The sequence below is a fragment of the Gymnogyps californianus genome, chromosome 1 (assembly GCF_018139145.2).
Source record: "Gymnogyps californianus isolate 813 chromosome 1, ASM1813914v2, whole genome shotgun sequence".
Classification (NCBI taxonomy): Eukaryota; Metazoa; Chordata; class Aves; order Accipitriformes; family Cathartidae; genus Gymnogyps; species Gymnogyps californianus.
The window spans coordinates 110,525,656-110,551,922 of record NC_059471.1 but is presented as its reverse complement, the minus strand read 5'-3'; the positions used below and the strand labels follow the sequence as shown (position 1 = coordinate 110,551,922).

Below are 26,267 nucleotides of genomic sequence, written 5' to 3'. Positions count from 1 at the left end.
CCAGAGCGGCAGTTCTAAAGTTTCTAGTTCCATTGATGAATGGAGTAAGATTTGCTTCATACAAACTGCCCAGGAATTGCACTCTTGGTTGGTTGGTTGGTTGGTTGGTTGGTTGGGTTTTTGGTTTGTTTGTTTGTTTGTTTTGTATAATCTACATATGTAAGGCTTTTTAAGTCTGACACTGGAAAGTGTCACAAGCAAGAATGCCTATGATATGTATCATTAAAGAGCAGAGTGTAGTAGGAGAGGAAACCTTTTTACAGTATGATTTTATATACCTAAGTTATCAGATTTAATTAAGAAATTCTTTAGATTTATTCTGAATTGAATGTATCCAATTCCCATTATATAATGTGTATTTGCCTTCAACAATGGTAATGATTTTAAGAGTAACTCCTTTTTTTATATATTCTTTTTTTTTTTGTACATTTAGATGAAAATGTCAGTTGTTTTGAAATACCTCCAAGCCTTCAACTGGCAATGGATGTGGCTAACCATAGCTGCATATTTAGGACAAAATGCACTAGCCATTGGACAAAATCTATGGCTTAGCACCTGGACTGCAGAAACAGCAAAAGTTAGTGATTTCACAGAGTGGAAACCATCACAAAACTATAAACTTCGTATCTATGGGCTTCTGGGATTCATACAAGGCAAGGATGAGCATTTATGACTGTTTTCTCACCATTTGCCAAGTTTGATCTGCCTGAATGTGTATTAGTAAAGAAATAATGCTGGTTGTTTCATAAACAGAATTGTATGCAACACAGTATAATAGTTTAACTTGGGGAGAGGAGAAGAGATATACAGACATGTAGAAAAAAATGATTATGATACTTCTGTGAATTCTTGGAACATCCAAGTGTAACCTAATGAAGTTATGTTGGCATCTCAGTGAGGAAGGAAATCAGTGTTGATGTGTGGTGGCACGCTAGCATGACGGACTTAATTGCAGGAAAAACATACTTATGAAGTAGTAAGATGTATCAACAAAATACAAATATGTATATTTGTAAAACTAAGATATGAAGTGCAACTGTTGGATTGCTCACTGTGGTAGAAAACAGTGACAGAAACAAGCTCCATCTCCTTTCCCTCCCCAGCCATTCATACTGTTTTTTAATTTATCCATTCACAAGGTCTTCTCGTTTGCTGTGGTGCTTATGTGCTCACCAGGGGATCCCTGTGTGCTTCTCGGGCATTGCATCATCAGCTGTTAGACAATGTATTGCACCTTCCTCTTCAGCATTTTGAAACTAATCCAGTTGGTCAGATCATCAATAGATTCACAAAGGTAAAGGGAAAACTCATGCGTATTTTCCATTTTATGAAAATGAAGCTTGAGTGACTACAGATTTAATTCCGTTTAGTATTGTTGAAAAATTAAAGATATCAAAGTCAGTGCAATATCTAGCAATAGAAAGCTGTTTCAGTGCATAAAAACTTAAAGAACCATCTCAAGCGATTTTCTTACAAATCAGCAAGAGCTGTCTCTTTTTGACTTCACACACTCTGAGCCTGTTCTCTGACATACCATGAGTAGTCTAAAAGCTATTATGTCTATTTCACTTTTAGACAAATAATAATGATATATGAATACATTTCATTAGGATATAATCAGGGGGGATCCTACTAATTTTTATTGAAGATATTTTAGTTTGATTCCATTTTTAAAGGATGCTTGCTCGAAGTTTTTAGTGGAATTTACTCACAAAATCTTGATTCTTCTGTGCATTGTTACAGGACTTATTTATAGTGGACTTACGTTTCCATTACTACTTACGAACTTGGCTAAATTGTACACTAGATGTTATTGGAACCATTCTAGTTATCACATCTGCCTCACCACTATTCATAGTGGTAGTTATTCCCCTGGGATACTTTTATTTTACTATCCAAGTAAGTGCATTAAGCTTTTATAAGGATTTCTAGATGTATGTGGATGAAATATCCAAAACAATCAAGGATACAGGCTTAAATTATTCCTTATTGTGAAAAAAAACCCCAAACATATATATATATATATACAGAACACATCTGAAATTGTGTTCTACAGAACAGAATTGTGTTTCTACAGAAAAAAATCTTCAGGCTTCTTAAAAGGAAATTAGAACACTTCTTGAATATATCCTGTAATGCTTGGGAACTTTTGACAACTTACATTTTTCTCTTTATATTTTCCTTTTTCTTAGGAAGATACAATATTGATATAGATCCCACCAAGAAATTTGATGAAGTTACCTGAAAAAATGGGATGTATATTATAGTGAAAGTTAAAAGTTGAAGGGTAACCCTGAAACAGCAGATGTAAAATAGAATGATGCCTAAACTACCTGTGCTACTTTTTGTCTAGAGTGTCAGTTACGTTACTGAGAAACCAAAAAGTAATGTTTCAGAAAGACTAATGGCTGCATTCCTGTTTCTTGATGCTCCAAGTATGGTCTGCGATTAAAGACCTTAAAAGATTCTTAAAATAAGAATATAGAGGAAGGAAAAGAGTGCCTGGATTCAGTCTCTGCTAAGGCATTTAAATACAGACATCATTACATTGAAGAAATAAAGGCTGACTTTCATCTGAGAAAGAAGTAGCACATTCTAATTTGAAAGTTTACATAGAAGTTTTAGTTGGTTGTTACACACCTCTTGTGGTATAGTACATTTTCTATAGAATTTGGAAATAATGTTCTCTTATTTTAACCTTGCCAGTGATTTATATATTTCAGTTATGTCAGCATTACAATGTTGGTGTGTCCCAAGAGACAGATTTTTTTTTTCTATACTGTTTGTGAATAGCTTTTTTTCTGTGTAGACACTTTAAACTTTTTCGTATTCAAAATTTACAGGAATTACTTAACAGATTACTTAACTGGAAATAAATACGGCAAATATTTTAAACAATGTAAAAGAAACTGTAGGAACTTAAAATGTCTATTTTGTCTGTACTGTTTTATTAGCGATACTACATAGCGAGTTCACGACAAATTCGACGGCTAGCAGGAGCATCGCATTCTCCTGTGATCTCCCACTTCAGTGAGACTCTTTTAGGGCGATCAACAATTCGAGCATTTGGCCACCAAGAGAGATTCATTAGAAAAAATAATGATGTTGTGTATGAGAACTTAGTTTGCTTCTACAACAACGTTATCTCAAACAGGTACTTTACAGCAGTTCCGCATCTGTGACTGAGACCTTCTTCTGTAGAATTCCACAACTAAGCGTTTACCTTTAGTCAGAGTAGACCCACTGAGAAACAGAAGGACAAGAGCAATTTATCCACCACTCTTTGTAATGAATGCATAGATTATGTCTAAGCATTAGGATGATTTCTTCTTTATGTACCAGAAACTAGCAGGTTTATAGAAAATATGCACATGCTATCTGGGATGATAATATTAAAAAAAAAAAAAAAAGAAAAGAAAAAAAAAGTTTAAAAGTTTACCATAGGTCATAAGCATGGACTGTACTACATTTCAACTAACAGTTCCTCTTACAAGTTTATGAACAAATCGAATTTATATTTCAGTAGTTCATGTGGAAGTAACCTGGTGTCTGTACCTACAGGCACCAGGTAGGTCTTGCGAGTGGAATCTTGGGTTTAAGGAAATAAGTCCATTTCCTCTCCTTCCTTTGTGATTCAGTTCAGTTACAGGCAGAGATTAGCAAAAAGATTTTCAGTTCTGGTTTTCAGTCATATACCTGAATCTTTTCCAGATAGGAAGAGTAGGAAAGCAGTGTGAGGAGTGAAGGAAGCACTAGCCAGGAGTTGAGACCTGCATTTTGTTTTTAATGGTGCTACCAGTTCTAGATATGTCATATTCCCTCCCCAGTCCATCTGTAAAATGGGAATGATAGTACTTATCTCTTTTGTAAAGTGGGTAAATTGCTAATATAATGATCTCAAAGAGTCACTATACTATAAAAATTTTTGTAGGTAATTCACTTTTTTCTTTGCCTTGATTTACTACAGGTGGCTATCTGTCAGGCTTGAATTTCTGGGAAATTTAATGGTGTTCTTTGCTGCATTGTTTGTAGTACTGGCTGGAAATACAGTGAGTTCTTCTACAGTGGGTTTATCAATATCCTATGCTCTAAATGTAAGTAATGTTATAAATTTTTTGCTGCTACCACTTTGCATATGAAAAGGAAAGAATACATACAATGAAGTTGAGTAGGTGAATATACACAGTGGCATCAGTGAGACTAAATCCCAAGGGCAGAACAGAGTTTTCCTTTGAATTCCAGTAATTCTGGGAAGCTTCACATTAATTATTTTCCACTTCTGAATTTAGATGAAATAATAATTATTAAAACATATTTAAAAATCAAGTTAATGAAACTAGGCATGGTTTATTTTTAAGTGTTTTGTTAAACCAAATAAGAAGCCTAGTCATCTACAACTATACTTCATATTTGATTTCTTGTTCTTGTCCACTTACTGAATCTTATGTAGGAATGCTTACGTAAAAGTTTAATAAAATCATTTACTTTGGCATTGTCCTTGTAAAAGTAATACATGAGAGCCACATTTGAAATGTGTCTTGAAGTAAGATAAACTGTATTGATAAGTTGCTAGTTAAAATAAATCTTAAGTATTATGTATACACAAACTAAGCCTCCAAGTTTCTTTAATCTTGTGATGCTTAGGAGTCTAGTGTGTCCAGATTCTTACTGTGGTAAGTGCTTCAGAAACATCGCTGACAGATACTAATGAATAGAAATACAAAAAAATATATAGACAATTACCTCTCATGGCATATCCACATCACCCCCAACTCACAAGAGTTCCATTTTCTATTATTCAGAGACAGAACAATCTCCTTTAGATCATCATATACTTGGTGATGACAGTCACAGGTACTGCACAGTTTTTCACCTTCATCTGATGTCAAATTGACACCATTCTTTAGTTACATACAGCATCTCAAACCGGTTGACTCTAAGAATTCTTTTGGCTCACTTTTTTCCTATAGAAGTGGAAATATCTGACAACTTCCATGTTACCAATTCTGTCTGCAGAAGCATTCCCAATGCTTGATGATGACAAATTTGGCAGACATGGTAGACCAAATACGTATCTCCATTACAAATTCTTTGTTCAGTATTGCTAGCTTACTTTACCTAGGGAATAGTGCAATAATGTACCCACAATATGAACCATGTAAGTTTTTCCTTTCAACATATCATACAATTACTGTGCACCTTCTGTTGATCCTGAAGTAGTTTCAGATTTCTGGAGCTGTTATGTTAGTGAAAATTACAATAGCCATTGGGCAGTCTGAAAGCAGACAAGAAGTGCTCAGAGGAATGCTGAGATCAGTGATTTTCTAAGTGATAGTTCATTTGGCATGCCGTCATTTTCTGTACACTTTTTGGCTTTTGTGATTAAGCATCCAGCTTATGAAATGATTAAATTCAGGGTAAGTTTTGAAGTCAGTATGCTGTATTCTAGTAGAGTAAAATTTTTACGTTCTACAATGCAACTATTTCCCCAGATAATTCAGAGTCTAAATTTTTGGGTGCGTAAAGCATGTGAAATCGAGACCAATGCAGTTTCAATTGAAAGAGTTTGTGAATATGCAAAAATGGATAAAGAGGTGAGCATTCTTCTTGAAATGGTGAGCATTCTTCTTGAATATTTAATCTATGTGTATAGAAGATGACTAACTTAGATTGGTGAGTGGTAATAGCAGGTTGCAATTTGTTATTAAATACTTTCTCATTTTTTTTTACATTGAGAATAATATGTAGCTTCTTCATTACATTTATAGTCATAGCAGTTTTATTCCTATTTTGGCCAGTAAATTCCTTGGCATCCTTCTTAGCAATAGATTTTGTAGTAAGACTAATGCAGCTACAGCTGAGGTGAACTCTATGTTATGTGCAACCAAGAGGAGCATTTTAAGAGGGGAAGAGAGGAAGAGAGGCCTGTCAGACCCCTAACTGTTGCTCACCTCATGTCTGGAGAGACATTTGTTTCAAACTGATTAGCCTTTGTTATGGTGCTTTTCTGAAAGTAGTGCCCATGTTAAGTACAGAGGCATAAGAGCCTTGGTCTGTCTCAGAAACAAGACTCTCTTCTACTTCTTCATTCTCTTTTACATTTCCCCCATGTTTATGTTTCTTAACCTTTGTTCACATCTTTCTGTTCTCTCCTACTCCTTAAAACAAAATGTTTCTCATAAAATATGCATTTTAAATATCTGGGAGATTAGGCATCAGATTAAATTTAGTTCCCGTCAATTGATGGAACCAGACTATTAGCAACTACCCAGTTAAATGGAGTTTACTTTTTTAAATGAGTGTATAAGATGTTGTTAAAAAAACCACAACCCCAAACCAAAACCTCTAAAAAACCCAGTTGGAATGTTTCTGCCCAGTGTTCATGAAAGTAGGTTCTCCTTCCCTTATATTGCATTGGAATTATCCTAAACCTGCTGGGGTTTTTAAAGATATATATAATTTTCCTAAGGTTTTTATTAACTTGTAACATTTTTACTGTCATATACTGAAATACCAATGGTTTTAATTCCAGGCACCGTGGATAATGTCAAAAAGACCACCAGTGGGGTGGCCCGATAGAGGAATAATAGAGTTTGTTAACTACAAGGCTCAGTACAGGAAGGATCTTGGTTTAGCCCTGAATGATGTCTCTTTTCAGACACAGAGTAAAGAGAAGGTACTGTATATAAGAAGAAATAAATCAGAAGTATAAAATTCTGTTTCCCAACTTTCTACTTCAAAAAGATTTCATATGAGGAGACTCCAATACTAGATACAGCAAGATGATGTTGAACAGGGAAGATGTTAAGTGGCTAAGACATTAAAGAAAAGACAAATGAGAAAAGGAAAAGTATTTCCTCCGACTATGTAGCAATTCTTATCCCTGTAGGAAACTGAGATTTGGCAGTTTTAAGGAAGATCCAAATTTGAAATTAAACCTCTTGTCCACTGTGCTGATTATTTATGTAGAGAAATATGCTGCCAGATTAGTGCTAATCAGCTTTGGGTTTGGGATCAAGGAACACCAAGCGAGACCTAGTTTAGAGTCATTGGTTTGAGCTGAGGAGTGCTAGACAAAAGGGAGGGGAAACGGAAAGGATTCCCACTGAACCAGGCATAGGCTGCACAGCTTCTGAGGGAGAGCTGTGATTGTGAGTCACATGTTCCAAAAATGAGTTTTAAACAGTTTTATCCAACTATAGGATTGCATGTTGCTGAAAGAAACTGAAGTTTTGAACTGAAAGTTGAAACTGAATTCACCAATCATTTTTCATATAGAATGTGTAGCATGGAAAGTTATAGTCTTTATCAGAAAACTTTCTGTTGCAGGTTGGAATTGTTGGAAGAACAGGAGCTGGTAAATCAACACTCACAAATTGCTTGTTTAGAGTTCTAGAGGGATCTGAAGGCAAAATAATTATCGATGGAATTGATATATCAACTATTGGACTACATGACCTACGTGGAAATCTTAACATTATTCCACAGGTAAGATGTGTTTTAGAGATAACTATTTTTTTTTTTGACTAACACAAGACACTTCATTTTTTTTTGAGGAACTATAACCCCAAAGTCCACAGGCTCCCAAGAGGCAGAGGCATAAAACTCCAATAGAATTTTACTGATCTTTGAAAACAGGCTCTGTTATGGCCTGTCAGGTTTTAGAATTAAATTTTTGAGAATCTTAGCTATTTGATTAGACAGTAATCTTCAGTACTGCTGGCATAATGCTATCCTGAAAAATGTCACAACTGCATGTTGGCAATTATATAGAAGAAGCCTCAAAACAGGGAGACCACAAGTATGACATTAGGTTTTATTATGCCAGGTTTAGTTTAACAGTCTTAGCTAGAATAACTCATGTTCTCCAGAATCTGTATGTGTATAGCTACATACGGTATTTTCAAGTCCCACCTGAAGGCAAAAATATTTTAAAATAACTCTACGTCTGAAGAATGTAGGGAATAAAGTGGTGTATACACGAATCATGTAATATGTATTTAAATTAATCTGCTATGGTCTGTCATGTAAAGCTGTCCCTGCTTACTTCAGAACAGGGCACGAAACTCAAGATTAGTTCACGTATCATTAGGATTGTGTTCATGCTGGTAAACTGATTTATGTTGAAATGCTGTAGTACAAAGTAAAACCTAGAACACAAATTTAATGGCCACCTGAAAACTTTTTGCATGTTCCCTGAATGCCATTCATAAAACCATTTTTGTGCATGGGTGATATTAACATCACTTATAATAAATTTATCTGACATTTTCCAAAGGAAGGTCTATTTTTTTCCTAGCTTTTCTGGAGCTTTAACCCTGGTAATATTTCCTGTGTGTCTCTACCATAGACTGCATGGAGATGAGGCTAATATTTAAACCAAAATAGCTTGAGTCTTTCCAAGAATGAGCTGAATAGAAAAAAATATGTATATATTCCTTCAAATCCTTGGTTGCTTTTCCTTTGAGAAATATATTTGCTCAGGGGAATGATAAATTTACAGGTTTTGATATAACTTTTGGGTCAGAAATGACAATAATAAACCAAATTTGATTATGCTGCAGGACTTCAAAAGACAACAATTCATACATGCTCAGTTGTAACATTTTTCTTGTTTTAAGCAGCTAATACTCTACAAATCTGCACAACTGACAGTTGTAAATTGCACAGTATTTTCTCAACTGCAGTTGCAGGTCTGATTTACTGTGGATGGAGTATATTGGATCCACATCAGGGCAACTAAATTGAGAGAGGTACAGGAAAGTTCAGTGAACTAACAAGCTGGCATCAGACAAGGAAACTAGAACTGGAAGGGTGGAAAAATGGAGACTGGAGCTTGTGGAGAGTAGGTGGAGTCTGGCGTGTTGAACTGCATAGGTCAGGAGAACGGAAGTGGATGAAGATAAAAGTCTGAGACAGAAAAAAGGGCATGGCAAGATACCACAGCTTTCAGTGTGCACATACTTTTTCAGATCAGTCAACTATATCTCATACAAACAGTTTTTAACAGCATATTAAAGAACAGATTTGCAAATTACTTTAATGATGTTCTAATGCAAGTAACATGAAGTTTAAATGAAGAATATGCACAAGATCTCATACCATTTTAACAGTCCTTTTTGGTCACCTAGCTCCCTCAAAATTATCACTGTTCCGCTTGCATGTAACTTGCTAGTGAATGCTGTTGGCCTTTTACAGTCTACCTATTGGGTCACAACCACTGTGACTGCACTTAGTCAAGGTGTCTGTTCACTGACTCTAAAAACATCAGTTCTGTTTGTAAATCTGTGCAGGTATTCATATGTTGTCAAGTACTGACTTCTTAAATTTGCCTTTTTAAGAAAAAGGCTTTTGTGTGCATCCAAAAAAAGTGTTTAGACTTAACTACTGAATGCTTGTTTCTACAGTCATAAGTGCTGGATGTGACCCATACGCATCCTGGAATGTAGTAGTCTACGTGTACTTTTCCAGACATTCCCTGCTGTATTCAGTGCACAGAAGCTAGTGATGCTCATTTATGCAATAATTGCTTTTGTTCTTATTGCTGAATATGTCACCTTTCCTGTAGGAAATTAAGAATATTTGACTTATAATCATAGCCTTCTAATTTTTCTTAACAGTGCTCATGAATGTAGCATCCAGTGCTTCACAAACTTGACAATAGGAATAACTCGTATGTTGTTGCAGTTGCCAGGTGCTGGGCAGGTCTTTAGTCAGCCATAGAACCGGTAGCACAGAGAATGCATAAGAAACCTTTTGCTCTTTACATTTCACCTGAACGAAGAACTGAGCACACTGAGACCCCACGTGATTTTTGTCTTTTCATCCACCAGCTGCAAAATGTTACAATTTCCCTTGCAAAGCCTCGTTTCCAAAATTATTTGTCCCAGTTCCCTATGTTAATGTAAGGATTTATGGCAGATTGTGGTGGAATTGTGCACTCACATTCTGTTGCTATTTAGGACCCTGTCTTGTTTTCTGGGACACTGCAGTCAAATTTGGATCCACTTGGAAAACACTCTGATCTTGAACTGTGGGAGGTACTGGAACTGTGTGACTTAAAGGATTTTGTCCAGTCACTCCCAAAGAAGCTCCTCCATGAGATTTCAGAAGGTGGTGAAAATCTCAGGTACATGAACAAGAAAGTGTTATTGCAGTTATTTTCTGGTACTGTAAAACTCTGTGTTCCTTCCAGAGAATTTACTTCAGAAAGTGTCAGTATAAAAATGACACTTCTCCCATCATTCTAAGTAGAATTATTCTGGTAGTACGAGTTTCTTTGAGGTGGCCAGCTGGTCACAACTGTATAAAGTCCTATGGCCTGTGCTGTATGGGAAGCCAAGGAAGTAGACTATTTTCAGCTCAAGTATATGAGTAGGTGTAAAGGAGTGGGAGGTGGGGAGGGCAATTCATGCACCACCTAATTAGATTTGGATAGAAAAGTGCTTATTTATTTGAATTTAAAAATAACCCAACAAAACAGAACAAAACAAAAAAACCCAAAAAACACCAAACCTGGAAAGAAGGCAAAACTGCAGAGAGCTTATTCCTTTGCCTTATTTGCTTAGGCAAAGCATCTCATTTTTTCCTTGTAAAACATTAACCCATAGTTATATAAGGAGGCTGACACTTGAAATAAAACAACTCTAAACTCTAGGAGACAAATACCGAAGCTTTCGGCAGCGAAGGGGCAGGTCTTAAATGGAGTGTACTGAATATCAACTTGAATTTTTTTGACAGATCATTTTCAGGAGGCAGTTTCTAGAAGGCATACACCACAGCTAACATATAGAAGTATCCAAACTTCCATGCTTAACATTATTAAAAAGTGGTTTAGCATTCAATCTGGCTTATTCAGAGTCCCCATTATAATGTGAATATAGAAATTGAAGGCAAACCTAGGTTTATGCTACAAAGTTCAGCCACAGGTGTTTGAGTCACGCATTAACTATTATTGGTATGCTGAGCAAGAAGAAATCAAAACTTCCAAAACAAGGTGAACATATTTCACTAGTCTTTTCAGAAGTATGAAGTATTGTTAAGAAAGATAGAACAGATAGGCTGCACAGTAATCTCAGCTTTATATTGTTCTCCCCTTCCTCAGTGTGTCTGATCTGACCTTCTCAAATGTATTTTTAACAGTGTTGGGCAGAGACAGCTCGTCTGTCTGGCCCGTGTTTTGCTACGAAAGACAAAAATTCTGGTCCTAGATGAGGCGACAGCTTCCGTTGACATGGAAACAGACAACTTGGTGCAGTCCACCATCAAAAGAGAATTTTACAACTGCACAATATTAACTATAGCCCACAGGTTACACACAGTCATGGATTCAGAGAGGTAAGTAAGTTTTGGTAAGCCATTTTAAAAATAAATGGCTTCCTTTAAATGCATCAGTTTTCAGACTTACTAAACTTTACACTCCAACACTTTTTACCTTGGTATCTTTGTATCTGCACAATCCAAGGTATCACAAAAGACTTGAGCATCAATATTAATTAAATATCAATAGCCTGTGTTCTGTTTCCCCCTTCTAATTACAGAATTAATTTAATATTTTTCCTGCTAAGGTACAGGTATAAGCTGCTATTAAGACCACTTAATTCTCTAGAGTAAATGAACTATACTGTAGAATTTTTACCAATTAAGCAAAAATGCCATTTTTCAAAAGGCTTTTTTTAATATGGGAGTTCCTAGCTTTAGAAGCCAATGAATTACCCAGTGCAATGATATTTCTTCTAAATAAGAGTTCCCATTATCCAGAGATATCTGTAGTAGGACTGGAAAATACGGTTGAGTAGCTCGTTTTTCTTTTCCTGTAATCTTTCTGCTTTTGCATTGCAGAGTGCTTGTTCTGGATGCAGGAAGGATTCTAGAATACGATACACCACACAATTTGTTACAACAAAAAGGTGCCTTTTCTGAAATGGTTGCAGAGGCTGGGATAAGAAGATAAAGAAAACTAATGAATGAATTCTTAATGAAGATGAGAATTCCTTACTCCAGTAAACAGTTGAGGGATATGTGGCATTCCTGATGTTATAAAATGACTAGCTTACTCAAAAGCTCGTCACAACACTGCTGTTTACTACAACTACAATCTGTATATATTGATCAGGTTTCTTAAAATAACTTTCTGATTTTATACAAATCACTGATTTTGATCAATATTGGCACTGGAACAACATAATGAAGCAGTAATTTTCATGGCATATTTTAATTGTTGCACTAGTAAAGACTGATTGAAAAATAAATCTTCCTGTTCACACACTGTTTTTAATTAAAAAGTAGTACTTAATTAAGTTGCCCTGACATGCCCATTTAGTTAATACATTCTTATTACGATTGTGAATTAATAAAAAACGAAAACTGCTTATTGTGTGGACACACAGGCAGATGTCCCTTGGTGCTGATTTTTAGGACATGCATATTTACATGCATACTTAGGTAATTTTTGAGGCAATTAACTTGCCACATTAATTTAATTTTCCTTTTGACCTTGCCATTTCTGAATAACTGAAAAATGATTTCAAATAACTGAAAACCACTTCTTATGCATCTAATTGAGCATTACAAAATCACATTGTGAAAGAATCCCAGAAAAAACGGAGTCAGGTGCAGCTGTCTCTTTGCTAGTAGATTTTAATGCAAACCTCAGTACTAATTACAGCAGCAGGACAGGTCATGTATGTTTACTGACAGCGTCAGTTAAACATGCCTATGCTTCTGTAGGCCACATAAATATTAATTTCCATTTTTATTACAGTTCCTGAAACTCTTCAAATTCAGTAACAACTCAATCAATACAATCTTATCTTCAAAAACTAAGAGAAGATCCCCATCAACTGCTTTAAAAACAAAAACACACCCCCCCCAAAAAAAACCCCAAAGTACATGAATAAAGTTTCAGGCTACAGCCCTGTTATGTTGCTTTAATATTGACACCTGATTAATATCAAGTAGGATCTTGATTTCTTGCCTGGTAGCAAGCAAACCATATTTGCTGTTTTAGAAAGGTGGTGAGAAGTGATGGAGGCTCTCTGAAGAGAGTTCCTCAAAGATGTGATTCTACTACAGTGAAGGTGAATGATTTCTCTATCCTTTCCTGAAGGTAAAAAAGAAAGCCTGTCTTCCTACATTGAAGACAGAGTACTACCTAGTTTAATTGGCTGCAAAACACAACTAAATGTACTATCACTCGCACGAAACTGTTAGGAGTATATAATGATTTTAGACTAGGAACAGCCCTGCCCAAGTAACTTATCTTCTGAAAGTCTTGGAGAGACTGGTGTGACAAAGTTTCTTGGGAGAGAGAACAGCTTCCTGCTTTTCATCTCTGTTTTCCTCTTCTTTCCCCCAAGTGAGGCCAACAGTACCTTCCCAACAGAGCAGAACCTTCTCATACCAACATTTAACTTCCCTGCAACATTCGAAGTGCCACAGGCAGGCTCCTCTGAGGCTCTGCTTCCCCCAACCTTGTCCCCATCCCTTACCCGCTCCAAACCCACCCTTACCTGCAAGTACCGCAGGAGGAACTGGAAAGGTCCGAAGAGAGTGCTGTTCCTAAACTGACTAGTAAGTTTTAGGCATAAGGCTGGGGAGGTTAACTTCAGTACCTCAGAGACCAACCCCCTTTGCAAGGTCCAGAGAAAATAATTTGAGGACTGGCATCAGTGCATGGTGATTTTTACTTTTTTTTGTTGTTTTTAATTTGTGGGGCGGAGGGTTTTCTGTGCTTACTGGTGGGCTGACATAGCCTTACAGCTTCAGACTGCCTTCAGACCACAGTTGGGAAAAGCTGCAGACTGGATAATTGCGAAGTCTGAGAGAAAAGAGAATGGTGGACTAGCCTCAGCAAAAGCCAAATAGCCATTCCTTCTCTTTCAGCAAGCTGTAGTCCTCACATACAGCTATACTTTGCAAAAGGCGGTGCAGTGGGGGCAGAACCAGCATGATATGCTCCTGCTGGGTTTTCATGCAGCAATAGCTTACCAAAGTAAATGATCTAACAGGCTTTAGGGCAGGCAGGAAAAGGCAATTTTGCAGTAAGAGTATCACCCAGGGTCTGCAACCTCTACTCTCCTCACACACCTGATGTCAGAGACTCACTCTAAGAAACAAAGAGGGACAGACCACTCGGCTGCCTCAAGTTCAATATTAATTCAGACTTTGCAGTACCCGACACAACCCACCAAACACAACGTCACCAGCTAACTCTGTTGACAGCGCAAAGTCATGTCCTAGCGCTGCAGGCCAGCTCAGCACATACCTCGCCTCTCCTGCACTCTCTCCTCCAAACACCAATTCTCCTGTGCCTCCAGGGCATTTCGGGATCAGGTCCCAGCCTCATCCTGTGGGGCTACTCATAGGCACCCACCACCTGTGAAAGGCTCTGCCCCATATGGGCCGCTAATTGCTGAGACTGCTGAGAAGGTGCTAGGCTGAGGAAAGGCAAGCATGGAAACACCCAGCTTGGGGCTGTTCTCAGAGGGCCTTCTGACCGTGCGGGTTACCGTCACTTGATTGGAGATAGTATGAGGGACCCAACAGCTCATCCCTTTGAGGAGCTCCTGCATGGCCTCCTTTTCCAGCTAGGTTGCTAGGGCTAGGGAAAGGAAGGGTGGGACAGCCAGGGTATCAGGGCAGAGTCCAAAGTGAGGATGAGGCTCAGAAGGGCACCATGGCCGTTTTTCCTTCTCACAGGAAGAAGCATGGAGCAGAACCTGCTCATGCCCTGCTATCATCTTCCTTTCCCACAGCATTCAAAAATCCCACAGGCAGCATCTTCTCAGGTGCCACTTCCCTCAGCCCTGCTTCCAGCCCTTGCTCTACACTTCCCTGGCAGTATCACAGGAGAAACTGCAAAGAAGTTGAGGGGAAACCCCTCCTTTCCCTCACAGGAACTCACACATTTCTGCCTTTTGCCAGCCATAGTTGATTGCTGTCTGTTGGGGGAAGGCTGGACTAGGCTTAGGGTTATCATCACAGCTTTTGCACTGGGGAAGCAAGAGGTTTGCAAATGCTCTGTAGCATTTTCTCTGGCTATGTTTCTGAGCAGTAGTCATCCATGAAAATTCTGGACTGGGTTTAAACTGCAGGCTGAAAGATTCATTTATGAAACACCATCATTGTTCAGGCTCTCTGGACCTTACATTTCCCAGCCTGAAACCCAAGATGATGTACATGTAGAAACCCTCTCGCAGCTGGAAACCCAAAGGACAATTTGGAACCTGCTGGGGCAAGCTTCCCTACCTGCAACTTTTCAAACATCCCATTTGCTCATATTCTGCACTAACCTGTCCCCAGCCTTCACTCTGTATATGCTGGGAGCCATTCCCCACATCTGTCCTGCAGCTGTTGACCAACACGAGGAAGGGTCTGTTCCTGCCCCACATCCTGTGATCCAGCAGGCAGGGCACAAGGAGCATAAGGGTACGAGGGGTGGGAACTGCTCCCACTCCCAACAGGAGCACGGAGTTCATTGTCACCCCCTTTGACCAGGGTTTCCCCTCGCTGTTGGTGTTTCCTCCTTCCTCCCAGTCACTCCTTGCACCAACCTGCACTCTTCTTCTCAGTTCTGTTCTTCCACTCCAAACTGCAGCTTGAGAAAGGGTTTTTTCCCTCCCACCCCAGTTCCTAAGACTCCTCTGTGCCACTTCCCAGAGGAGATCTGTCACTCCAGGGTATAACAACCCCTTGACAAGTTGAGGGATTACAACCTCATCCTCTAACCTCCAAAGGAATTCGAGGAAGACACGGGAATAGTGCTGTTACAGTATTTCCCTGAGAAACTGAAACAAGACATGTCCAAGGGACAGAAATTGCTTTTATTAGAAACATTCTAAAAGGTTATTTATAAAATGCATTTCATCATCTGCACTTGGAAACAATTTAGGAACATACAACTGGTGAGGCATCTTATACTTTCAGAATTTCAACTCGCAAAACAAGCTTTAGCTATATAAATTTGTTACACACCTAACACCACAGGCAACCATACTCAGATTTCAAGGACTGTTTGCAGAAAGATTTCAGCCTTCAAATATTAATTTGTTTAAAGAGAGACTTTTGGTAAGCAGTACATGTGCATACCTGGAAATACCCATTTAGTACAGTGGACTCATCTTTAAAATTCAATGGTTTGTGCCAAAATACAGTATTAAAGTCAAAAGATACAAAATAAATAACTTGATTGCAGAACTCAGAAAAGTTATTTAATAAATAAGGATGCATTGTGAGATATCCAATGTACAGTAACTTCTCTACTCAAAAAAAAAATCTGTATAGAAATCCAAATAAATACCCTTTTGTGATTTTTTTTTTTTTTTTAACACAAGTAAACAACTCACCCTTCCCTTACAAGTCCCAGATTAACACTGAAGGAGATTTAACTCCTCCAGAGCGAAGTATGCGAAAGAAAAAAAGTACTTCATTTATTTGCATTGAGAGCTTAACAGTTTCAAGTTACTCCCACACTCCTACCCAACTTGTCCCAAAATTGCAAAAAGCTGTTAATAGTTTAACTTCACTGTGATGTGGTGCTATTTTTATACAGGTCTGCTCATTTTACACAGTGCATCAAAAAAAATGAAGACTGAAAACCTACTGTAACTCCAGTAGACATTGAGATGAATTTACAGCAGGGCAGAAGGAAAGGCCACAATGACTCCGAAGACATTGGAATATATGTTGAATTAAATCCATACATTTATATATGCAAAGCAAAGGCCCCAAATAGCAACTGCGTACAAGAACTGTATCGTATATTGGCATTCATCCATGATTTCACTGAAGAGGCACTTCTTTCAACACAGGAGTTTTAGTTACTGGAAGTTCCCTACAGACTTAGACACGGTCACTTTCAAAGAAGTACAAAGGGAAAAAATCCTCAAGTAAAAAAAAATCACTCTGGTTTTCAACTCAGGGAAATTAAACAGATGTGAGCAGTATTTTGGGAATCCTCTGTGAAGTTAAACAATGCTGATGGAATGGTTGTGTGCAACTAGGATTCAATTTAAGAGGTTTTTAATTGGATTACTTCAAAGATAGAATAGAATGAATCAGAATGGTTTGAGTTGGACGGGACCTTAAAGATCATCTGGTTCCAACCCCCTTGCCATGGGCGGGGACACCTTCCACTAGACCAGCTTGCTGAAAGCCCCATCCAACCTGGCCTTGAACACTTCCAGGGAGGGGGCATCCACAACTTCTCTGGGCAACCTGTTCCGGTGTCTCACCACCCTCACAGTAAAGAACTTCTTCCTTACATCTAATCTAAACCTACCCTCTTTCAGTTTAAAGCCATTACCCCTTGTCCTATCACTACATGCCCTTGTAAGAAGTCCCTCTCCAGCTTTCCTGTAGGCCCCTTCTAGGTACTGGCAGGCTGCTATAAGGTCTCCCTGGAGCCTTCTCTTCTCCAGGCTGAACAAGCCCAGCCCTCTCAGCCTGTCTTCACAGGGGAGGTGCTCCAGGCCCCTGATCACCTTCGTGGTATGTTTAGACAATAGCTATGCAAACAGCTGAGTCAGCACAATTGATTTATGGCAGTGCCATAACTCAGGCCTACTGCCAGGAGAATAAGCCTATTTTAACATAGTCATAAGGTTAAACAATAAATCTAAGCCCCACACTTTATCTTGGCAAGCTTAATACAAACAAAGTTATTCTGGAGAATACAAGAAAGTGCTTAGAACCACCTGTTACTAGAGCTTACCTGATTAAGACTGGGTTGATGGATGTTGAAGCCAGTCTTAGCTAAATGAAGTGTTTTCATTGTAGAAAGTTCTACACAGATAAAAGAACTCAACTGGCCTTTAAGTATTGATTTAATCCTCCAAAGAGAGCAGAACTGTCACCAATTTTTTTTTTCAGATCATTAACTTTTTCCTTCTCATGCATTTGCTAGATAGCTGGGTAGCAAACTATTTGCCTAAAATAAAGTCCTTAGAAGTGCTACCTCAAATCCTGAGTTACACACACTGCTTCCTTCCCAAAAGAGCAGCTACAATCTCTGATCTACGTTCAGTTTAGAGTGGGGATATGACAAAACTTAAATCAGAGATATGAGCTAAAAAGTATGAAATAGTTGGGTGAGTTTTCATTTACTAGGACTAAAGGAACTAGACTTCATCCAGGCAGTCCCTTCTGTCTCACACGTTCTCCCCGAGAACAGTACGGCTGGGGGTGCTCCAGGGGAAAGACATCACACACTTGTAGATGCGCAACAATGAAATTCGTGTTGGTCAAATTCAAGGGAAGATGTACAGGTGTGGCTTTAAGATACATAAAATTACTGCAGTTTTCAAATAAGGCGGGGAGAGGTATAAATAGTTGGCGATATACCCTTGTTCTCTGTGGAGAACATCAGTGGTATGACAGCAGCACCTGTATGTTAACCATCAAAACCAGATCAGGAAGTAAGCCCTTGGAGACACACTAAGTAACTCTACAGTAGCAAGAGCTAAGTTTCTTAATATGGTTCCGCTGAAACGTGAGACAGTTTGCCGTATAGCCTCAGTAATACCGTTATGCTGTTATGAACAGCAGAAGAATCAAGTGAATGCGTAAGTCTCATTCAAGCTGCAACATGCCTTTTAGAAAGGTGCTTAAATGCTCAAATGACTCAATTCAATAAATAAATAAATTTAAGCTCAACACTGCTAGCGCTATGTGCGTTAACACTGCTTCACATTCTTTCAAAGTAAATATATTGGACCTGGGAATACCTACAGTACCATACCACATTATCTCTAACCTTTGGTCACACTCCCTTTATATTTTAAACACACACCTCTTCAGGATTTGCTAATAAAATTTAGCAAGAAAATGTGGGTGTGTCATCACTAGCACTGTCATCCAATATCCAATCTACAGGCAAATACAAGACACTTCAGAACTTCAAAAAACACTCGTACCTTTAAAGGAACATCTAGCTTTAACACAATTAGGTGTCCAGTAACACCTAACTGGAATAGATAAAAAAATGAATATAATACGGCTAAGATTAGGCTCCACTGCCAGTCAGATAAGTATGCACCATCAAAGTACACTTTTGGAGAGATGGAATGCAACAGGGAAGAGTTTCTTTTCAGTTAAAGTTAGTCTTCCGTAAATGCTTATTAGGAATTTCTACAGCGCTGACTTGAAGAGGCCAGGACCCACCAACAATTCCTGCTTGGATAGCTACGCCCATTACAACTGCTAGATCAGGATCTACGGAGGTGTTAGGTTCCTTTCCAAAGAAATCCTGAATCACTTTGCGTATTTGAGGAATCCGGGTGGAGCCTCCAACTAACACAATTTCATCCACTTCTGCTTTGTGTAGGTGGCCTTCCTTCAACACTTGTTCTATGGGCACAAGAATCTTCTCAAAAAGGTCCTCATTTAACATCTCAAATAGCTTCCTCGAGATTTCTGTTTCAAACACAACTTTGACAAAGTTGTTCTCTACTTTTGAAGTGTCTCCAAGATTTTTCAGATCTTTTGTTTTTTGTGAAAGCTTGCCTTTTAGCACAGTGTTTGTTTTTACCTCATTTTCTGGAAGTTCTTTTGCAAGCTTCCTTTCTGGCATAGTTAACAACACCCTTAGTGTAGCTGCCTCATGAACAGTCAGATTTAATTTAACTGCTTCCACAGCCTGTCTGAGGCGATGTATTTCTTCTTTTCTTGTTGGCAGAGAACCATACATTTGATGGAGCTGATCATACAAATACAGCAACAACCTCTGATTAAAATCCTGTCCTCCAAGTTTGTTGTTACCTGAAACATCAGAACGGAAGGCATCAGACACATCGCTTTCAAAGCTTCGGAATGCAGCACGCACCTTCTCTTTTACTTGGAGATGGTGCTCAAGGGCCAGAACAATGATACTAGGATGATAAGCATAGCACAAGAGCTCACAGAGCTGCGAAGACAGACATAATTGTTGTCCACTGAAGAACGCATGATGGATAGTGACTTCCAGATTTTTATTTAGCAGCTATTTTAGAATCTACCCCCCTCAATGTTTTTCCCCTGGAACTGTTCATGCTTTCCACTCAATAGAGTTAAAAAAATGGCCTGCAGATTTTCATCTGTGCTGAACAATACTCTCAAAGTTTCCACTGTTTTGTTTTGACTGAAAACAGGAATTCACTTAGTGGACCTCTATCTAAATCAGAACGAAGCTGCTGAATATTTCTTGCCGTTCCACTCTTACTGGACTGAGCAGCAGCTCACATCAAAACTTGTTCATTGAAGGCAACACAGACAGTTAGCACTGCATCTCAGACCTGTCTGAATCCAGTCATCTGAAAAGCAGTTGTGTATTCACTACAGTTTTACTAAACGTTGCTACCAGAACTCTTTGCCAAGCGATGAATCACTCTGGCACATATATATCACAAAACTTACTTCTGGGTTAACAGCATGCGGATTCCCAAACCCTGCCCAACTGAGCTGGAGCCAAACACAAGGTGAGGATGCTCTAAAGCACTGGTCAATGATTTGGCAAGTATTTCCAGTTTGGACAAAGGTGATAGAAAGATTTGTAACACCCCCAGCCCCCAAAAGCCCAGTCAAAGTAATTGTAATACGCACCAGCACTTTACTAGTGGGCACAAAAGTTAACAGCCATGGATAAAATGAAACCACAACTTACCCCCTTTGAGTTAGCCAAACCCTGTGAATTTATCTTAATTGTTGAAACCAGTCACAAACCTAATTTTGCATGAAAGGCAGCTGAGAACACATTTGGAGAACACTTTGTGACAAGGCTGGTATGTTTTAAAATGCCTCTGTAATTATGACTTTAGGTGCACCTTTCCTTTTCCCCCATTCCTTGAGAAAGTAAAGCATTTTTTCTCACCTGCCATGGCTCGTGTGAGGAACATCCCTCCCTGCTTGTTCAACAGAGACACATCCAAAGTTCCTCCACCCAAATCCACCACCAGAACATTAAACACATCAGCTTTGTGGAGTCCATAAGCCATAGCTGCAGCTGTGGGTTCATTGATCACTCGCAAAATTTTTAGCCCTACAAAGAGCAAAGATACCAAGCAACAGTCAGGTACACTTCAGAAAACTGCAGTTCTCACATCATAATGACATTTACCATTAGGTTGTTTTGGTTTTTTTTTTGTTTTTTTTTTTTAACCAAACTTACCTTAAGTAAAATGTCAGCTATAAAGGACATAATTTTCTAAGCAGTAATTCTCAGTGAACTCTTTTCTTTCTTTAAGCCTAAAGTAGTACTACTTCAGCATCAGGGTGAAGTCATGAACCATGATTTGCCCAAACACATTTCTTCCAGAGAAACCTTGCTACGAGAACTATGTCACATGTTCTATTTCTGTTTACATTATTGTCCAAGGGTGCTCTGCATAGTCTCTCTATTTGGAGATTACCAAACCCACTGTTTTCCCTGAAGTAAAACTTACTTGTTCTAGCTATCTACATTTGCATGTCAGCTGCACCTGTCAGTACCCAGGAGTTCTCTGCTGTTCCTCACAATTGTTAGTGGTCTGTAAAAAAATAAATCCATTCCAAGGTTCTCTATCACTGATTCACTGTTTCTGTATCTTCCCCAAAGACCTTACTGTTAGTGAAACAGACCTGAAGGTTTCATAGAAAAACATTGGAATAAAGAGACATCACCTGCAAGGTTAGCTGCCCTAATGGTAGAATTCCGTTGCCTTTCATCAAACTCTGCTGGCACAGAGATGACCGCCTTTGAAATGGGCATGCCAAGATAGTCTTCTGCCATTCTCTTCAATTTCAGTAGCAGCTGAGAGCCAATATGCTCTGGAGTGATGCGAAAGGTTTCATTAGTTGTCACAGAAAATTCAGCTGATCCATTGTTGTTGAAAATCTAGGAGGAAAAAGCAACACAACCCACAGGTGAGAAGTCTTTTTCTTATGCTCTCCCACCCTGCTCCCACCAAATGTTTTACTTCCATATAGTCTGTTTATTCTGGAAAAATATGAAAGTGCTTTTGCCACTTCCTGAATCACTTTCATTCCTTGACTATGAGTATTATGCAAAACATGCCACTTAAGGGGTCCGAGTATATCCAAAGTAGTGACACCCACTGTGCCCAGGTAAGACACATGAAAAATAGTTAAGACTTAGCAACTGTGTAATCAACTTCAACACCACATTCAAAGATAAAAGTAATGCTTTTTAATCATTAGGTTTACCCTACTGATAAAGCTTCCCACAGGTTCTTCTTTCCGAAAGGAAGCAAACAGGTTGGTACTGGAACAGCTTCTCTTAACAAGTAAAGAATTCAAAGACTGCAGTACCTGAAAATTTGTCTCTTTTCAGCAAATACCGCACCATGCTAAATTAATGCAATACTTTTTTTAAAAAGCAGCTTTCAAGATCTGCTGCTGGTCAAGTGAGCACTAGAAAAGTCCTAGGGGGAAAAAAATGCACTGGGACAGAGAAGATGTGCCTTTTTTTTAATCTCAGGGAAAAAGTGAAGTTTCAGCAAAGCACAGTTAGAATTTCAAGCTGAAATTTGTACTTTAAGAGGACGGGCTGGAAGGTTACCCAGAAACACATTTCACAGTAGAGGACAGGTTCCTCTGGAAAATCACTATCAGCTCTCATGCACAGGTATGTGACTTCCACAACCGTTTCCTCCTCCTCCTCTCTCTGGATACCTCTTACGGTTTTCAGGCATATCAGATTTAGCCAAAGGACTTGAGGTCAGACAAGCTGGTCACCTACTACATGTTTCAAGCATCCTATAGCTTACTGCTTGGAGAGAACTGAAGAAGATGGCTACTTACCTTAAAGGGATACCTGCTACTTTCACTTTTCAGTTCTTCTGAAGTGAAGATTTTCCCAATGAATCTTTTTGCGTCATATATGGTGTTCTGAGGATTTGAATCAGCCAGTTCTAGGCCATCATATCCTACATACACATCTTTGTCTGTGAAAGAGACTACACTTGGTATGCTGTTGTGTCCATTTTCATCTGCAATAACCTTCACCTGCCCTGTTCCAGGAAGAAAGACACCAACAGAGCAGTAAGTTGTGCCAAGGTCAATCCCAATTACTTTCGGTGTAGGCATCGGTAAATATTGCTGTGCTAGATAGCCAGCTAACAAGAGAGCCAGAATAGCCGAACCTGAAACACAGATTTTTAAAAAATAGGGTTAGAGTATCTACTGCTGCAAATTTAGAAGTCAATGCAAATTACACGGTATTATACATTACACCTCATGCAGTTTCATTTCACGCTCTGAAGCCTGTTCAGCTACCTAATTAGTTTTCAATTTCTTCAAAGGTCACAAGCAAGTTCAGGTCTCTTAATTCAACAAAAAGTGGTTAGAAGAGTCAAAAAGCTTAGGCATTAAATACTAGGCAGATTTTAAAAAGCCCAAGAAGTACAGCAAAGCCAAAAATACCACCACCCTGTAATAATCCTTTTTCTTTCTGCAAGGTACTTCAAAAATATAGGCTAATTAGTATTTGGGGGCGAATTACCTATGAATGACCCCTAAGGGACATCTGGTTAATGAGGCTGCACAAAATTACAGTGAAGTGACAAACTCCTGATTCAAACACCTCCTCCAACTTCACTGGAAGTGTAAAAATAAGGAGATCCAAAACCATGCTAACTCCTTCTATTTCAGTCATAGCTCCCCAAGAGCATCTTCCCACACCTCTCAATCTTTTCTATGCCTTGAAATCAAGGGGTAGGCTAATTTAAGTGCAGAGTAGTTGGTTTTGTTTTTTTTTTTAATTTTACATATAAACCACAGACAAAGCAAAAAACCCAAAAACCTAACATAAAGCAATGCCTCAGAGGAGGGGAAAAAGCACCAACAAACAAACAAAATCTCAAGAAGAAGTCTAAATAGCTTAAATTTCAAAGAGTGGATAAGCTCTTTTTCCCGGCAGGGAAGGGTGGTCACAGCTGTGCTTCCAACAAGACTAGTGAGAAAGAACAGGTTTACTTTCGGCCGCGAATCTTCCAAGGCATTTCTCAGCAATACGCCACTGAGCGCTCCGGCTTTCCAAACAGAGCAACACACCGAACACGCCACAGGACGCCGTGCCACCCTGAAAGGCCAGCCCGGGGCGATAACGCTGGCAGAAGGACTGCGAGAGCCCCAGCAAAACCACGCAGTCGCGGTCAGCGCCCACCGCCTGAGGCGGGGTGACGCGACGCGCCTGGGCCCTGCCAGGCGTAGGCCGCTACAGGCGGGGCGGGGGCTCCCCAGCGCTCCGCCGGCCCCACCGCCGCCCGCCCCCCGGGCACCGTCCCCTCAGCAGCCCGAGGGGCGGACCGGGCCCCTGGGTCCCCGCCCGCGCTCACCCAGCACCGCCATCTGCCCGGCCATCGCTGCCCGGCGGCTCCAGCAGCGCCCGCCAACGCCGACTGCTGACGGCGCCTTCCGGGCCGCGCCGCGCGGCACGCCGGGACTGGTGGTACGCACGTCCCGCCCGCCCTAGTCACGCTAGTCTACCGTAGGGGAGTGAGAAAACCACAGCTCCCAGGGGGCATAGGGGCGCAGCGATTTCCGGCGGACACCAGCCAATGGGCTAAGAGAAGAGTCAGTCGGCGGCAGGGGAGGGGAGGAACGGGTAGCGAGGGAGGATGCGCGTCACCCCTCCCGGCGCATGCGTAACTCAGGGTCGGCCGGCTCGCGGTGCCTGCTGGGAGCGGTAGTTCGGTTGGTGGCGGCGCGGCACCCGCCGGCCGTGGCCGCCATCGCTGTGAGGGGTGCGCTGGGCGCCATGGCAGCGGCTTGGTGCTCGGGGCGGTAACGACGCCCAGTTTCTTGCCAGCCCCGAGCGTCCTGCTCCCCTGGGGCACGGGCAGGCGGCACGCCGCGGTGCCGGGCAGGGACGTGGCGCGGGAGCCCGGCCCGGGCAGCCGCCGCTGCCGTCGCCGCCCCGCCAGCAGCCTCCTGCCGGCGTGAGGCGTTAGAGACCGTAGATCTGGCACTGCCAAATGAGCACACGTTAAAACTGTTAGGCCTTTACAAATAAGTACAGCAATTATTATTTATTTTTTATTATTATTACTGGCATTCGTGTTTCAGAGCCTTTCACTAAGGCGAGGTGGGCAGCTGCCCTGTCAGCCCCAGGGCAGAAACTAACAGTAAAGTGATGGGTCGGGCTGTCGCACAACGGGGGGCTGCTGTGGCCACGGCTTTTTGGAAAAGCGCTGGGTGCTGTGGTGAAATGGCCTTGACCATGGACAAGGAAACTCCCTGCTCAGGGCCCTGATGTTTACTGCCGGTGCCTGTCCTGGCGGCAGACCGAGACCAGCCAGGACCTGGGAAGGGGTTTTGATCCTACACATTCAGCTGAAGCAGAGTACTGGTGTTTCATCTGTGCTCTCCTGCTATTTCTGGAGAGAGCACCAGGGTCTCCTGCGCTGAGGTTCCACATTCCCTTTCAAAAACATTTCATCTCCTCTCCCTGAAGTTCTCTGATGCATTTTTGCAACTTAACAGTGCTCCTTGAATGTACTGGTTCAACTGTGACACAGCCATGGCAGCTTTTACCTCTTCAGATCAATGGTGAGGGCAGATTTCCTTCTTGCCCGTCTGACATTTAGCCAAGTAAGGAGAATGCAGATGAAACCTGCCCCTCAAATGCATCCTGGAGGAGCAGAAGTAGTAAGTAATCCAAGAAATACAACATGAAGTACAATGTGGGTTTGCTTCTTGTCAGCTGTCCGTCTGCTAAGCTCTGCTCTCATAAGGAGTAACGGATTTTCAAGTTCTTGCAGATCAGGTTTCCATTTCAGGCAGAAATTAATTGTGAGAATCTGGTGTTTCCTTAGTGCAGTTTAAGTTAGATGGTTTTTAATAGAAAATACTCATAAATGAGTAGCTAGTAACAAATAGCATAGTGGAAGAAAAGTTAGGCTAAGTTCTATTGCAGTTACCATTTCTAGCACCTCTATTTCTCCTAAGTGATGGAAAGACACATAACCCAAAAGTAATTCTCAGGAGCTTACTTCTTCTAGGCTTCTTCTTTATGCAAAAAGCAGCACCACTTTAACTTAATAGTAAAAAATGTATGCATCCTCCATTTATTGTTAGCATAGTGATGTGGTTCATTCTCTGCATGAAAACGTGGAAACTCCTTGGTAAAGGAAGAGAGGGTTAAGCCATTCAGCCTTCTTAATGACTCATGATCTGACAGTGTTCTAATTACATATCTAACATTTCTTTTCCATACATCAGAGTTCAATACTTTAATCATGTTTCTTGAACTGGCACCATTGTAATTGTGGTCATTCTTAAGTTATTTAAGCCAG

The 26,267-nt window shown here is 40.2% G+C and overlaps 2 protein-coding genes across 2 annotated transcripts in view; one reads left to right on the top strand and one right to left on the bottom strand.

Annotated features, from left to right (window-relative positions):
* LOC127024749 (multidrug resistance-associated protein 1-like) overlaps positions 1-12,312 on the top strand; it is a 40,914-nt gene extending 28,602 nt beyond the window's left edge. Inside the window, exons 17-27 of the mRNA XM_050909409.1 lie at positions 434-653; positions 1,140-1,294; positions 1,744-1,899; positions 2,955-3,154; positions 3,968-4,094; positions 5,493-5,594; positions 6,533-6,676; positions 7,330-7,488; positions 9,963-10,129; positions 11,143-11,337; positions 11,842-12,312. Of these exons, the coding sequence (XP_050765366.1) occupies positions 434-653; positions 1,140-1,294; positions 1,744-1,899; positions 2,955-3,154; positions 3,968-4,094; positions 5,493-5,594; positions 6,533-6,676; positions 7,330-7,488; positions 9,963-10,129; positions 11,143-11,337; positions 11,842-11,953 (1,737 nt within the window). The 3' untranslated portion in view covers positions 11,954-12,312. The remainder of the gene's footprint in view (positions 1-433; positions 654-1,139; positions 1,295-1,743; positions 1,900-2,954; positions 3,155-3,967; positions 4,095-5,492; positions 5,595-6,532; positions 6,677-7,329; positions 7,489-9,962; positions 10,130-11,142; positions 11,338-11,841) is intronic.
* Positions 12,313-15,805: 3,493 nt separating this feature from the next.
* HSPA13 (heat shock protein family A (Hsp70) member 13) lies at positions 15,806-24,333 on the bottom strand. The gene is made up of 5 exons (XM_050914680.1): positions 24,309-24,333; positions 22,774-23,114; positions 21,634-21,847; positions 20,846-21,013; positions 15,806-19,758 (listed from the first exon to the last, which is right to left on the bottom strand). The coding sequence occupies exons 1-5, from the start codon at positions 24,331-24,333 to the stop codon at positions 19,088-19,090; spliced, it is 1,419 nt and encodes a 472-aa protein (XP_050770637.1). The 3' UTR covers positions 15,806-19,087.
* Between the last annotated feature and the right edge of the window lie 1,934 nt (positions 24,334-26,267).